Source organism: Sphaerodactylus townsendi, linkage group LG08, assembly GCF_021028975.2.
Source record: "Sphaerodactylus townsendi isolate TG3544 linkage group LG08, MPM_Stown_v2.3, whole genome shotgun sequence".
Taxonomy (NCBI): Eukaryota; Metazoa; Chordata; class Lepidosauria; order Squamata; family Sphaerodactylidae; genus Sphaerodactylus; species Sphaerodactylus townsendi.
The window spans coordinates 1,877,416-1,893,479 of record NC_059432.1 but is presented as its reverse complement, the minus strand read 5'-3'; the positions used below and the strand labels follow the sequence as shown (position 1 = coordinate 1,893,479).

Sequence of the window (16,064 nt, the reverse complement as noted above, 5' to 3'; positions counted from 1 at the left end):
CGCACACTGAATAATGTCCTTCCCGGCCACTTTCAACACATTTTTAGTAAGTTTTGCAAGCGGACTTGGCCGTTTCGCACAGTAAAATACAGTTGCAGTTATTCGCTGGGCGTTTCCACACTTACCTTTGCTGCCCTTTGCTGCGCGCTACTCTCAGCGCGCGGCATCTCTGGTGCGCGCCCGGGCGTCCCCATGACCCCACGCTCTGCTCTGCGCGGGGTCATCAAAAGGCGCCATTTCGAGGAGCGCCAGGGATGCCGTGCACTGAGGGGGCGCAAGAGCGGCAGCGTCGGGGCGGCTGCATTGTCACCACCCCTGTAGTGGGGAGTGCCGGGGGACCCCGCACTACTTGAGGAGAGTAGCGTGGGGCTTAAGGTAAGTGGGGAAAGGGCCAGTATGTATGAGAATGTTACCGCGCTGCTCAGGTAACACTTTCCTTACTCAGAAGTATTCCCGCTCTCGGCAGCGCCCAGGAACCCAAGCAAGACCCGACATGGCTTGGATAGATAAAAGTGATTTATTGAGATGCTGACCTAGGTGTCAGCACCTCCATTCCACACAACAACTGCGCTGCCTAGCAGCCTTACAACCTCTTAAATACACTTCCTCCCGTCGGGAGCCTGGGAGAATACAAGACAGCCCACCACCATTCATTAGCACAATTCAAAGTAACCAATCATTAATTTGCAGTATGCAGGAACCAATCAGAGTTCGATAGGCATCCCTTCTGGATTTCAAGGCCAGAGTAGGGCGAAAGGGCGATGACGCAGTCCACTGGCGGAAAATACAAAGGTTTCAGGTGTCCAAGTCAGGAAGCAAAGGGCGATGACGAGAGCTCATTCGCTCGTTGACGGGATTAGGTAGGGCGAGGCGCTCAACTGAGAGGTCTCCTTTGTCCGCTGTATCAGGAACCTTTACACGCGGAATAGATGGTCCCAGGATGGATGGCTCTTCGCCTTGGGCCAAGGAGGTTCCATACAGTCACAAACACAAGGAAACTTACAAATCCTACTTTCCTACCTAATACAGTTAGTTTCTACCTAGCTAATACAAAAACAAGTTCGAACATAATCCAGAAGTGGGATTCTCTTCTGGCTCCGCTATCAAGAACACCCTCTGCTTTGCACTAACAGTTGGAGCTTAACCCCTGAGCATTCACCAAGTGTAAATTCAACATTCACCAAGCAAAGTAGAAAATCCTTGCCCAGATCCTCAGGTGACGTGTCATTCTATCGCAGCCACCCTATGTGGCAGCCCCTGAGTCTGCTCTTGACTTTCTCCTCAATAGAGGGTCCGGGTAGGTCATTTCACTGGGCATCACCTCCTTCTGTTTCTGCTGCCACCCAAAGCTCAAAGGTTTTCTTTCAACCGTGCCTCTGAGTGCACAACATCCCTTAAGTTTGTTGTGAAGTCCCAGTTTCACTGATCTCTCAGGGCATTTCTATGCTTCTTTTTTGCCCAGGGGAACCCAAGGCGGCTAATAGAAACATTTCAATAAATATAAATATAAATAGGCAAGATGAGCACGTCTGGGTTGGGACTGCATTCATTGAGCAGGTTATCCCAGATAGTGTTATATGCAATTCTCTTGTTTTAAAGCATCTTACAGCCACGGCCATTCGCTTGGCTGCAGCTGTGAGCCACATTAAAACAAAAGAATCACACATAATGTGATTGTCGAAAAAAGGGTTGGGGGGGAATGCGGAGTGGATCTGCGTTAGGATCAGGATCTGTGCGAAGCCCCCCCTCCTCTAACCCAGGTTTTATACCCGGTTTATCTCGGTTTAATTGGCTGGTGCGGAATGGGCCTTAGCTTCTCAGATAGAACAAGACTGAGTTAGGCTGGGCTATCCAAGTCAAGGTAATCATTTGGAATAAATGTATTTAAAAAGAAAAGAAATGTATTTAAAATATCTTTGCAATGCCCAGCCCTTTGTGATGAAGTCTTTTTGTCATGGGATTAGACTGAAAAGTGTATGAATTGTATTATAATAGTAGCATTTGTTTTGAAACCCGTGTTACGGCAGACCTCTTTGCTCGCAAACGCTGTGGGCGTTCCTTGGAAATGAGCACAAGGGAGCAGTGCTTGAAGAAACACCGCCTCTTTCATGTTTTCTAGAAAGCCGGAGGAAACACTTTGACTCTTAATGGAGAATAAACCAGTTTTGAACACCTGCGGGGGCTCAAATGAGGCCACCCATTATCTCCGGTCCTTTTTATGGTGCATATCCGAGCGATATCGGATGGAGCACTTCGTGGATGTAAAGGAGAAGTAGAAAATCAATACGCAGCTTCTTTACGGGCTCCGCAGTATGCAAATGGGCCAGCTTGCGGGCTGGAGGTGTGGAAGAGCACGGGCAATATTATTGAAGACAGAGAAACAAAGAAGTGTAGAGCTGGAAGGTACCACAAAGGGTGTAATCCCCCGCCCCTGCAACTGACAACTCCTCCGAGGAAGCCCCTGCCGCAGCTAATTGTTTGCCTGAGAAAGGGTTAATGGAGCCTTGCAGAGAGACGCCAGCTGAACTGGTGGAGCCTGAACTCACACAGGCTTCTGGCTCAGAACTAATCAGCAGGGCTAAAGGAGATGCTAGCACAGTGGTGGTGAACCTTTGGCACCCCAGATGTTAAGGACTACAATTCCCATCAGCCAATTGGCCATGCTGGCAGGGGCTGATGGGAATTGTAGTCCATAACATCTGGAGTGCCAAAGGTTCGCCACCACGGTGCTAGCAGCTCTGGGTCTCCAGATGCAAGCCTGAGGTGCAGACGGAGATTGAGACCGGCCTTAAAGCAGAGACGCCGCTCAGCAAGACTCCAGGCTAGGCATTACCCAGGAGCCTTTGCAGGAGCAGTCCCAGGGAAGTAGCTCTGAGGAATAAAAGGCCTTGGGCAGGGACTGCAATTGTGGTCGCAAAACGGATTCCACCTGCCCTTGACTGCACAACACTGCTGTCTCCAGACCAGACTGACAACGGACCGGCTTATCTGGGGAATTCAGATTAGCCTGTGCACTCCCACACACGCCAGCTGGGTGACCTTGGGCTAGTCACAGCTTCTCGAGCTCTCTCAGCCCCACCTACCTCACAGGGTGTTTGTTGTGAGGGGGGAAGGGCAAGGAGATTGTCAGCCCCTTTGAGTCTCCTGCAGGAGAGAAAGGGGGGATATAAATCCAAACTCCTCTTCTTCTTCTTCTTTTGACCTTGATTCCTGGATTTTCCTAGCTGCTGTATGTATTCCTAACATTTGATTCCTGGCCTAATTGAAGTCTCTTTGGACTTTATTCTTTGTTGAACTGCTAGCAGCCCAGCCCTGAGCCTCCTCAGTACTGTGTATTGCTGTGGCAGCACACCAGCCCCGCCCAGTCAACACAAAGGGTCATTTCGACCAACTTCCTGTACAATGTAGGGCATTCACAGCTACTGCCCCACTACCAATCCCCAAGTAACCCCTGCTCTATGCCCAGAGAAGGGCTGGTGATGGGAGTAATAGTATCTCTTCTATAGCAAACAAAGATGCAGCTGGGGGCAATGCCCGTGTATGGCTGTTGCTGTGACTGTAACGAACCAGTAAAGTCGAGTCAAAAGCAACCGTGTTAAGTTCTTTATTGAGCTGGCATTCTTAATCAGACACAGGCAATGCGAGAACTAACCCCCAAATCTCAAACAGCCGCTTACACAGGGCATCAAACAAGCTCCCGCCAAAAGAAGATAAACAAGTCAGGTTCTCACACAGAATCTCACACAGACAGTTTCACACAGGCAAGCAATAAAAAGCAAGATAACCAAAACAGTGAAATTCCCCTTCCCGGGCGTTTCGCCAGAACCTCCAGTGGGACCTTCTCCAAGGTTGAACTGCAACCTTTACAGTGGCTGCGTATGGATGAGGGAGACCAGGACTCCAGTTATCATAGGAGACCCCCGTCACCTGCCTCGGTAGCGTCACTGCTGCCAAATATAGAAAATGGGATGAAAAAGTACTGTCCCAACAACCTCACTTTTTACTTTTCTACCTTTATTTCACATTTCTATCGTGCCCTACCCAGGCAAAGGTGGACTCAGGGCAGCGAACAACAATAATATCACACAACATAAGAAACAACGCAATAAAATTCCAACCTAGCCATCAAGCCCACCCTAATTCAATTAAAGAACCGACAACAAATAAACGTCCAATATTTGCACCATCAACAAAGGGACAAGAATCCGGACAGTTTTCTGAAAGACTGGAAATCCTTTGCAGGCTACTTATTGAAAACATATACAAACGCAGAAACAACGACAGGATTCGAGACTTACATTGAAACAGCATATTGGATTAAGACAACTTTATAAGAAAGACTAAAAGTGAAAAAAATGTAGACATTAATTATAAATACAGAGTTAGATTTATGCTTGGATCCTTAGTGAGGTAGCTGTAAGTCACCATATATATGTGTGTGTGTGTAGGTATTTGGGTATGTTTTTTTCTTTTCTTTTCATTTAGTATTATTATTATGGAGGGAGGGGGGACTAGATTGGGATCTATTCTTTATCTTTCTATGTATGTGTTATTTAGATGTGTAAAATAAACAAAACAAAAAAAACTCAGTTCAAACAAGTTGAGTCCCAGGTCTTCCGATCAGTTTAAGATAAAAAGATGTCCCCACAGGGTATCCCAAAACACCCTCTACCCCTTTAATCACATGATTTTTTCCCCTCTAATGTGGAAGAAGAAGAAGAAGAAGAGGAGGAGGAGGAGGAGGAGGAGGAGTTTGGATTTATATCCCCCCTTTCTCTTCTGCAGGAGATTCAAAGGGGCTTACAATCTCCTTGCCCTTCCCCCCTCACAACAAACACCCTGTGAGGTAGGTGGGGCTGAGAGAGTTCCGAGAAGCTGTGACTAGCCCAAGGTCACCCAGCTGGCGTGAGTGGGAGTGTACAGGCTAATCTGAATTCCCCAGATAAGCCCCCACAGCTCAGGCGGCAGAGCTGGGAATCAAACCCGGCTCTCCAGGTTAGATACACGAGCTCTTAACCTCCTACGCCTCTGCTGCTTTCAAAATAGATTTTTGATACATTTTTCAGTGTTTGTGGGTAGTACTCCCCCCCCCCTTTGTGATGTTGTACCTTTTTGAAGGAAGTCATGAGAAGACTGGGGGGCGGGGATGGGAAAAAGGAAAAGAAGGAAAGGGGAAGCCAGACTAGCTGGTGGGCCACAGCTGCTTCAGCCATGAGCTTGGTGGAACATCTCTGTTTTCAGAGCCCACGGAATTGGTTGAATGACCAAGTCACGTCTCACTTCACCGCAACGCTGTAGCAATCCCCCAAAACTCCATGTAAAATCATAGAGTTGGAGGATTGCTGAAGAGTGGCCGCATCACGTGACAACACTTCCAGACGGCCACCCTAATTGTCTCCAAGCGACAGAGATCAGTTCCCTTGGAGAAAACGACTACTTTGGAAGGGGGACTCCATGGCATTATACCCCCCTGACAGCCCTCCCCTCCCCAAACCCCTCCCCTCTCAAGCTCCACCCCCAAACCTCCGGGAGTTTCCCAACCCAGATTTTCCAACCTGAGCTTCGGCAATGCAACAACATTCAAATCCAGCAGTCAAACCCACCCGAATTCAATTATAATATGAATATCAAGTAAACATCTAAGCTTTGCGCTATCAACCATTCAAATAATTGTTGAGCTGCACTCCTTCAAGAAGAAAAAAAATTGCAAATTAAAAAGTATTTTTTTTTACCAAGGTAGTTTTAAATTGATTTTACTGGAGACCATGCTGCATTTTTAAATCCTGTGCAAAGGCAACAAACTGGATATTTCTTTCAACGCAGCCATTCTTGGGGTGTATGTGTGTGTGTGTGTGTTAATGTTATGAAAGGCAAAAGGAAATAGACATATTCTTTCTTGTTGAACATCTGCGTCCCAAGATTCTCTTTTCCCGCTGAAAGAGAACTGGGACAGAACCCAAAGCATAATCCACCTGTTGGATGTCCATATAGCAAAATATCCTTGGTAAAATTAACTGAACTTTGTTCCCCTGGAACATATAATCTTCCATGTTAGTAGCTCTCATCTCTTTTATCTTCCCCAGACTTCGTATGCTCTTGGCCGGGGCGCACATGTGTTTTTATTTTAACTGTTGGTTAAATTTCTTGGTCATGTTTTGGAACCCAAATGGCCTGCGTAGTGACTCACACCCACCAAGCAAAATCCAAAGCCATATCTCATGAAAAAGGCAACACACACACACACACACACACACACACACACACACACACACACACACACACACACCGGTCTTCTCATGACTTCCTTAAAAAAGGTGCAAAATCACAAAGGGGGGGGAGTACTACCCACAAACACTGACAAATGTATCAAAAATCTATTTTGAAACATGTAATCACATAGAATTTTTTTATTATTATGAAAAGTCTGGGTGTGTATGTGTTTTTTCAAAGGCATATAATGAGATACAAGAAATGCTTGCATCAGGAACAAGAATGGCTATTGGAAAGCAAAGGTGAATGAGAAAATTATACAAGAAGAACTGAATGCCCCCCCCCTCCATTGAAAAGCTCCCACAAATAAAAAAAATGAAAGTCTTATGAAGGACATCTATTAGCTGCTAGTGGAACATTTCGAATTAACTTCTTCAGATAAACAAATGCTGTTCTTCGGATCTCAAACCTGCTTCTCTTCTCCTTGTATGAAGCCACCAATCAAATGAAGAGCTAACGATGCCAGTTTCTCTCTAACCGGCTCTCTCAATGCGAGGTCACAGCTCATCTATTTTTCAAGATAGATTTTTGTGCATTTCCCACTGTTAATGGGTTGTTGTTGGTTGCCCCTTCCCTTTTGTGCTGCTGCACTTTTTTGTACGTCGTTCTGAGCAATCGCTCTTTGATTTATCTTTATTTGAGAGCTGGCGTGGCATAGTGGTTAAGAGTGGCAGACTCTGATCCAGAGGACCGGGTTTGATTCCCCACTCCTCTACATGAGCGGTGGACTCTTATCTGGTGAACTGGATTTGTTTCCCCACTCCTACTCATGAAGCCTGCTGGTGACCTTGGGCCAGTCCCAGTTCTCTCGAAAATAAGAACATAAGAACATAAGAACAAGCCAGCTGGATCAGACCAGAGTCCATCTAGTCCAGCTCTCTGCTACTCGCAGTGGCCCACCAGGTGCCTTTGGGAGCTCACATGCAGGATGTGAAAGCAATGGCCTTCTGCGGCTGTTGCTCCCGATCACCTGGTCTGTTAAGGCATTTGCAATCTCAGATCAAAGATTGGTAGCCATAAATCGACTTCTCCTCCATAAATCTGTCCAAGCCCCTTTTAAAGCTATCCAGGTGAGTGGCCATCACCACCTCCTGTGGCAGCATATTCCAAACACCAATCACACGCTATGGAAGAAGTGTTTCCTTTTATTAGTCCTAATTCTTCCCCCCAGCATTTTCAATGGATGCCCCCTGGTTCTAGTATTGTGAGAAAGAGAGAAAAATGTCTCTCTGTCAACATTTTCTACCCCATGCATAATTTTATAGACTTCAATCATATCCCCCCTCAGACGTCTCCTCTCCAAACTAAAGAGTCCCAAACGCTGCAGCCTCTCCTCATAGGAAAATCTCTCAGCCTCACCTACCTCACTGTCAGGACCATGCTTGTCAGTGCCTGGATGTCTTGCTGTGCGGGAATTGCAAATGTTTTCCTGTAAATGCTTTCCTGTTTCCCTCTTCCCTTCCTGGCAACCTCCTGGCGCCAGCTCATCTGCGAGGTGTGAACGGTTCCCAGGTTCTTTGAAGCTCTGTAGTGCAAATGTTGTGGTGAAACTTCGTAAGGGACATCTTCGTGTGGGGCTAAAATGGGGGGGTTGAAGGATATAGGTCCTGGATCTGAGCTCTCTAGCTCAGATCCTGCTTTCTATTGTTACTCTACACGTTGTAAGAAATAAACTGCTTTAGGACTTTCCTACGGTCTCTGTTATTTCCACGTTCGAGAGTCTGACACTCACAAGGTGTGCGTTGAGGGGAGAGAAAGGGAAGGGATCTGTAAGCTTTGAGACTCCTTATGGTAGTGAAAGGAGAGGTATACATCCAAACTCTTCTTCTTCTGCCTCTGATCTAAAAGCCACCTTTGTCCTGGTTGAGAAAAGCGGGATATAAATCCAAACTCTTCTTCTTTATCTCTCTATGGCTTCTCCATTGGATGATTGACTAGGACTGGCTGGGTTTGAGCCACCAAGCTGCCAGGAACCGAGAGTTGACCTCTGTCTTTGTTTCTCTATGCTTATTAGGTCTCTCTCCTATGTCACAACATTGAGCAGCTTCTCATTTGTCTTGCTGGCGATCATGTTTTATGTCATCGACGTGAAGAGTTGGTGGGGAGGCCAGCCGTTCATTTTTCCAGGTAAGACTACGGAGCTGTAACTTCCTGTGGTCCTTAACTGGGACACTAACCATAAGTCAAGTGTGCCTCAATGCCCCTTCACAGACATGCAGTCTTTGTACAACTGTATATGTGGAAGGGGGGATGGTACCCACTGACCTAACCTGACCTCTGTGTGACTGAGGTCCTGTCTGCATAGGGGCTGAGCTGTGTGACTCACCCCATCCATGACCTGTCATCTACCAATTACATGCACCCTACTCGAGACCTAAGGTTGCCAGATACAGTTGTGCTCCAGACGACAGAAATCAGTTTTCCTGGAGGAAATAGCAACTTCAAAAAGTAGGTTGTATGACAAGGGCCATTGTGCACCATAGCACTGGCCAATGCCTTTACTGGGACCCACCAAGTGTTTTTAGGCTGTGGGGGAGCCATGTGGGGCTCCTGCCTAGATTTTTGATTGCCTACTGGAGATCTGATGGACTGGGTAGATTAAAATATACTAGTATCAAAAATGCACCGCACTCAAAGGCAAAAGGGCTATGAATTCAGGTACACTCCAAATAAACACACCAACTATCTATCTATATAAAAAGCTAACAGTGACTTTGTTAGTCACGCCCTAACGCCGAAATGGCTGGACGGATCGCCCCCAAATTTTCACATGACGTTCCTCCCTGTTCTGGGTAGGTAATCGGACCTTCAAATCGCTGAAAGTCCATACCTGAGCCAGGTAAAACGTCTTTTTCCTGGCGCACCAGGCCATGAAGCTGGCTGTGTTTAACTGTCACCCTTAGAATGTTCGTGCAGCCTGTCTGTCTGTGGCCTGAGGGCTTGGTATGAGGGCTTAGGATGTTCCCGCAGATGGGCAGAGATGAGCAGTTAAAACAGTAAATAGGTTATACTGGTAGGTAATACGAGTGGAAGTGAAACACATATACACTTTGCCATGTGAGACGTCAGGTGAGGTTCCCCCCCCTCACACGCAGGTAACTTTCACCCTCTGTGCCTCACCCACTGCTATCACACAATACACAACATCCAGCTTCATCCTCCACACACACACTCATCTTCCTGCTCCTCCCTCACATCCAACCACCACTTACCCACTTCCTCACCCCATATCTCACCACAGCTCTCTTTTACTACAAGCGAGGCTGGAGCTTTGCCCTTTTTCTTCTAAGAGAAACCAGGTAGGGTGGGGGCCAGACCAACACTACTTCTGGCTCCTGGCTTTTTTGCACATGACCCTTTAAGAACCCAGGAGCTGGCCTCGATCTGAGCCGCCTTCACCACCCTGCCTCTGCTGCCTGACTGGGATAGCCTGCTTGCCCCAGTTCTTGCTCTTACCCAAGCTTCAGGATCACTGTGCGTGTCCAACCAGCCTCATGGACAGCGGGATCTCGCACTCTGGGACAGTTCCGCTTGTGGAGATGGGGGGGAAAGGGTTACATTATACTAAAAAAACAAGACACCACCATATAACAATGTGAATTGAAAAGGGAAAGAGGGATTCCATTTGACCACCCCAAAAGGCTATGCTGCGGATCATTGGACCTGCATGGACATCTGTGTGGGTTGCGGACTGTGATGAGAAGGACAATTGCCACAGCAATGCATGGCCGGGCCCCGCTAGTGTATTATAACACTTATTTTGTGCTATAGTCAATATTCTTATTGTTTATTTAATATACTTGAACTCTTATTCATGAGGTCTATAACATAAAGATTCATAACGTTCAATACAAAGTATTGCCCATTCTAAGTATACACAGTCCAAATGTATAGCTAAGCAATCCAAATGCACGGAATCAATTCATCACTGGGAGCAGCGATATTTAAAGGTACAGTATGTTCTGCGGATCATCTCCATTCAAACTAAGCACGTAGTCTCCATTCATTCATGCAAAGCCACATAGTACCTGTGGCAACAAAATAGAAACAAGATAGCTCCACTGTATATAAAGTAAATGCAAATTTGGCATGTAATCCTCAGAGTTCCCTTCACATGCTTGTTAACTGGGCTGTCGGGAAACTGTCCTGTAGAATTTCTGACGGTCACTTGAATAATTGTATAGAACGCGTCGCGCGTAAGTAGTGTTTCTAAAATCCTTCTTCAGTAATCCGTTTCTAAGAATATGCTTTTTTGCCAACATATGGGTAATTTTCTCTCTACTGCAGAGTTGCATGTTCCCATAATGGCCCAACACCCTGCCTCTGCTGCCTAGCAGAGGGAGAGGGATGGGAGGGGGAGGGATGGTATCCAAGGTGAGGAAGGGCAGGGAGGGGAGGCATGCAAGGGGAGGGAGGGAGGGAGGGAGGGAAGGGAGGGGTGACACACAAGGGAAGGCAGGGAGGGGAGGAATGGGTGGCATGAAAGGGAAGGGGAGTGAGGGAGGGGTGGCATGCAAGCAAGGGGAAGGAGGGGAGGGAGAGGTGGCATGCAAGGGAAGCAGAGCAAGTGAGGAGAGGAAGTGAGGGGTAACAATCAAGGGAGGTGAGGGGGGTGGCATGCAAGGGAGGAAGAGGGAGGGAGGGAGAGAAGGGTGGCATGCAATAGAGGGGGGGAAAGAAGAGGAGTGATATACAAGGGAAGGGGGTGAGGAGGGGGTGGCATGCAAGGGAAGGGGAGGGAGGGAGGGGTGGCATGCAAGTGAGGGGGAGGGAGGGAGGGGAGAGGGGGAGGGAGGGGTGGCATGCAAGTGAGGGGGAGGGGAGGGAGGGGTGGATTGCAAGGGAAGGGGAGGAAGGGAAAGGAGACAGAGAGGGGTGGAGTACAAGGGAGCGAGGGAAGGGAGGGGGGAGAATGGGAGGGATGACATGCAAGGGAAGTGGAGTGAGAGGAGTGAGGGGTGACATTCAAGGGAAGGGGAGGGAGGGAGGGAAGGGAGGGGAATTGCAAGGAAAGGGTAGGAAGGGAGGGGAGAATGGGAGGGATGGATGGAAGGGAGGGAGTGTGGGAGTGTGGCATGCAAGAAAGGGTGAGGGAGGGGTGGCATGCAAGGGAGGGGGAGTGAGGGAGGGAAAGTAGTGAAGAGTGGCAGGCAAGGGGAGGGGAGGGGGAAGGGGGTGACATACAAGGGAAGGGGAGTGAGGGAAGGGTAGAATGCAAGGGGAGGGGAGGAAGGGGTGGCTTGCAAGGGAGGGGAGGGAGGGGAGGGAGGAAGGGGTGGCATGCAAGGGAGGGGGAGGAGACAGTGGTGGATTGCAAGGGAAGGGGAGGAAGGGAGGGGGAAATGGGAAAGGTGGAGTACAAAGGAGGGACAGAGGGTGGCATGCAAGGAAGAAGAGGGAGGGGTGGCATGCAAGGGAAGCAGAGTGAGAGGAGTGAGGGGTGATATTCAAGGGAAGTGGAGTAAGGGGTGGATTGCAAGGGAAGGGGAGGAAGCGAGGGGAGAATGGGATGGAGAGACGGGAGGGAAGGTGGCATGCAAGGGACGGGAGGGAGGGTTGGCATGTAACAGAGGTTGAGTGAGGGAAAGGAGGGAGTGAAGGGTGGCATGCAAGGGAAGGGGATGGAGGGAGGGTGGCATGCAAGGGAGGGGGAGAGGGGAGGGAGGGGTGACATTCAAGGGAATGGGAGGGAGGGGAGGGAGGAGAGGGAGGGGTGGGTTGCAAGGGAAGGGAAGGGAGGGGAGGGAGGACGATTGCAAGGGAAGGGGAAGGAGGGGAGTGAGTGAGTGTTAGCATGCAAGGGAAGGGGAGGGAAGGAGGGGTGACATGCAAGACAGGGGGAGGGTGGCATGAAAGGGGGAGTGAGGAAGGGGAGAATGTGAGGGGAGGGGAGAATTTGAGGAGAGGAAGTGAGGGGTGGCATGCAAGGGAGTGGGATGGAGGGTTGGCGTGCAAGGGAGGGGGAGGAAGGGGGAGGAAGGGAGGGAAGGGATGAGTGGCATGCAAGGGGAGGGGAGGGAGGGTAGGGAGGGGTGGCATGCAAGGGAGGGGGAAGGAGGATGAGGAGGGATTGAGGGGTAGCATGCAAGGGAGGGGGAGGGAGGGGGAGGGAAGGAGGGGTGGCAAGCAAGGGACGGAGAGTGTGGGGAGGGAGGGAGGGAGGTGTGGCATGCAAGGGAGGGAGGAAGAGGAGGGATTGAGGGGTAGCATGCAAGGGAAGGGGGGGGGGAGTGGAGGAGTTGAGCATGCAAGGAGGCGAATGGAGGAGTAGCCATGCAAGGGAAGGAGAGATAGAAATATGTGGAGGGAGTGGGATGGCATGCAACAGAAGGGGAGGGAGGGAGGGAAGGGAGGTCATGTGGGGGCCTGAAAACATAGCCTGGTGGGAACTACACTTCCCAGGAGACCTCTGCAGGAGTTGGGGCTCACAAGGTCTCCTGGGAAATGTAGTTCCCACCAGGCCGCTTTTTCAGCCAGCTGCTCTTTGCAGCCAACTGAACTAAGGTAAGTGGGGAGGGTGTGGGGGAAAGGGGTGCGGGGATGGGACGCTGTGGAGGGGTGGGGGGCAGGCGCCATTTTTCCCTGGGCACCTTTTCCCCCCTCTACGCCGCTGGCTGATCCCTTTAGGAAGAACAGCTCGCAATGTCTTTGCCTCCATCTGGGCTCTGTTTGCACACTTGTTAACAAAACAAGTATACAAAGAGGCTTTCATGCAGGGTGAGAGGTCCACCATGCTACACTGGATCTCCCAAAAGAGAGATCCTGTCCTTCTCCCAGAAGCTCCTGCCAATTTGCACTGAAGTCTTTCTCCTCCCTTCTCTGTCTCAGCTGGTGTCTAAAATCTTATCCTTCCTTTTTCACACTGCTGCCCATCTGCAGTCTTCCCTCTAATTAGGCAGGAAGCTCCAGGAATCGGAGGCTGTTTCTTCTTTTAAGAACCTTTCCCCGCTAAAGAAGATCCTATTGTGGTTTTTATTGTTTGTTGCTTTTATTCCAAACATTCGATGCCTCCGTTCCACCCAAATAGTAGCTCCAAGGTGGCAAACGTGGAAAAAGTTTGAACGCTAAAACAACATTTAAAATAACATGGGAAATAATTCAATAGAAATGTACAATACAAGACAACAACCTTTATTAGGCATATTAAAATAGGCTCCAGAGCATTACAGACATTTCTGAAGTACAAATCAAAAGTACATTCAAAACACAGACAGATAAACTGCATCTAGCATTGGACGTTACTTTAAAAATTCTGTCACTTGTAAAAGAAATGTTGCTACTTTTTCCTCTGTGTTATTTAACAAAAGCTCCACAACAGAGTTGTCAGGGTCTCTTTCAGATTTGTCTAAGACCTGCCCAGGAGAGAAATTCCTAATACCCACATATTTTGGACGGTCAAGTATGATGTGAGCAAGAGTCTCCACTTGGTTTTTACAGTGTGGACAGACCCGATCCTGGAGAGGGTTAGATAGGTCGCGACCCTTTGTAATGGCCGATGGAAAAGTATTGCATCTGGCCCTTGTAATAACCCATCTCTGTTGGGGTTCAGTTAATAGTTCAAGATGTTTGGCTATACATGTATTTGTATATACCTGCCATGTCAAAACCAGGGAGGAGTGGTTTGCATTTCTCTTTTCTGTTTGTGACCTTTAGGTTTGTTGATGGTGTATTGAGGGTCTATTTTATCGGAGTTTGTTTCTTGTTAGACTTGCTGCAAGTTATTCTGCCCGCTTTTCAAAATACCGGAACAAATAACTAATAAATGAATGAATAATAATGATGCTCAGCACAAAGATCCTCCCTTCCTGGTCCGAGACTTGTATCATGTCAGTCCCGGGCCGGCACATGAAAAGGCTGAGCTGTAATTCATGTAAGTGCTTATTGACATTAGCAACCGATCCGGCTTTGAAAGTAAAGGGACGACCTGCCGGAGGCCTGATAAATCATCTTGTTCCTTGCTCAATCTTCAGACTTCCTCTGGAGCCGCTTGACAATTCCTGTTTAATTATGTGTTTGTTCAGGAATATCAGTTTGTAATTTACGACGCTGCGGTGCGAGATGGCTAATGGCTACAATAGGTCGTAACTCTGGTCTCTGCGCCCCTAGACTTTTGCTGTGATGAATTTGTCTAATGTTGCTTAGCTATATCTGGCCCAGCATAAGACCAGCAACCTGGGGAATATTCAGGGTTTCCCTATTTCCTTCCACTTGCTTTTTGTCACTTCCTAACCACTCACTCCGCTACCCTTTTCAGGGATAGCCTGCAGCTCTGCTCCACAAGCAGAGGGGCCATAGAAGAAGAACTTGGATTTATACCCCGCTTTTCTCAACTGTAAGGAGTTTCAAAGCATCTTACAAACTCTTTCCCTTCCCTTCCCCGCAACAGACACCTTTTGAGGCAGGGGAGGCTGAGAGAGTTCTAAGAGAACTGTGACTTGTCCAAAGTCACCCTGTAGGCTTCATGTGTAGGAGCGGGGAAACAAATCCAGTTCACTAGATAAGAGTCTGATGCTCATGTGGAGGAGTGGAGAATCGAACCCAGATTAGAGCTCTTAACCTCCTACGCCACTGCTGCTCCAAAGGTGCCCATGGGCTCAGAACCCCTGCAGAAGCCCATCCATGAGTAAGTCTTGAAGGCAGCACAGGATGTTTAGATGCATTTGACACAGCAGACATGACGACTCTCCTGGACCTGTTAACATTACAAGCGCTGGCAAACTCTGATGCAGAACTAAGAATTTCAGCCTTATACTCGGGCCCTGGGTTAAGAGAAAGCACTAAGTGGGATGTTGGAAAGACGAGAAGCTGTCATGAAAACCTTTAGCACTTTTTCTTAATTGGCAAAAATGTTACGCAATTGTTACACATTCTACTCCATAGGGGAACATCCTGAAACGTTTGATTTGTTTTTCATGAATGCACAGGGATGAACTCTATCTTTGTCTACGTTGGACACTCTCTTCTGGGCAGTTACTTCCCGTTCAAGTGGGAAATGAAGTCTCCAGTCACCCACATTGAGCTCCTCTTTCAAAATCTGCTGGGCACGTCCATCTGGGTAGTGGTTGCTTATCTTCTCTACAGGAAGAAGTTCTTTTTGAAAATCTGACCGCTAGACAGAAGAAATGTTGCTGTTTTTTTGGTGGTGCAGTTATGATCACTGAACGATGGCACTTCCCCCACAAGCCTTTAAAATTATTTTGAAGCAGGAAATAAAATGTTTCCTCCATAGAGGTCCGCACTGTTTTTTACCCTCTCTCGTTCCCAAGACATTTTATTGGCAGCCTCAAAACATTTTAAATTAATGTCCTTCTCTTTGGTTGAAACGTTTTCAAAACGGTTTTCAGATGCCCGTGTGATTTTTCGAAGATGTTTTCCATGCCTCTGTGCCATCCCAGGACTTTCTCCATGGTGCAGTTTTCTGAGCTCACTCCATTGCCCCTCACCTGTTTATTTGCACCACATCTGTTTGTTTGTTTTTAATTTGGGGGGCTAATCTTTGAAGCATCGAGTACACGAGGTGTAGAGAATTACAGCACAAGGCTGTGAAGCACGGAAGCATCAACTCAACATCTACCTCGGGGGGAAAAAGGAAAAACCATGTAGATGTGTTACTGCTGCTGCTCGGGTAACAATAAGTGATCCTAGAATGGCATAGCAAAGGGAAACCATATATCATTGGCACAATTCATATGTTTGCAACCTTTGCTAGTCTTATGAAGGCTTCTGAGACACACAAGTCTCTGCGTCCTAGCATGGAGCCAGTGTAATCAGGCAACCTGACTCAGGAAAATATT

The 16,064-nt window shown here is 48.1% G+C and overlaps 1 protein-coding gene across 1 annotated transcript in view; it reads left to right on the top strand.

Moving 5' to 3' along the window:
- LOC125437821 (heparan-alpha-glucosaminide N-acetyltransferase-like) overlaps window positions 1-15,845 on the top strand; it is a 133,448-nt gene extending 117,603 nt beyond the window's left edge. Inside the window, exons 11-12 of the mRNA XM_048505828.1 lie at window positions 8,285-8,397; window positions 15,195-15,845. Of these exons, the coding sequence (XP_048361785.1) occupies window positions 8,285-8,397; window positions 15,195-15,376 (295 nt within the window). The 3' untranslated portion in view covers window positions 15,377-15,845. The remainder of the gene's footprint in view (window positions 1-8,284; window positions 8,398-15,194) is intronic.
- Window positions 15,846-16,064: the final 219 nt, after the last annotated feature.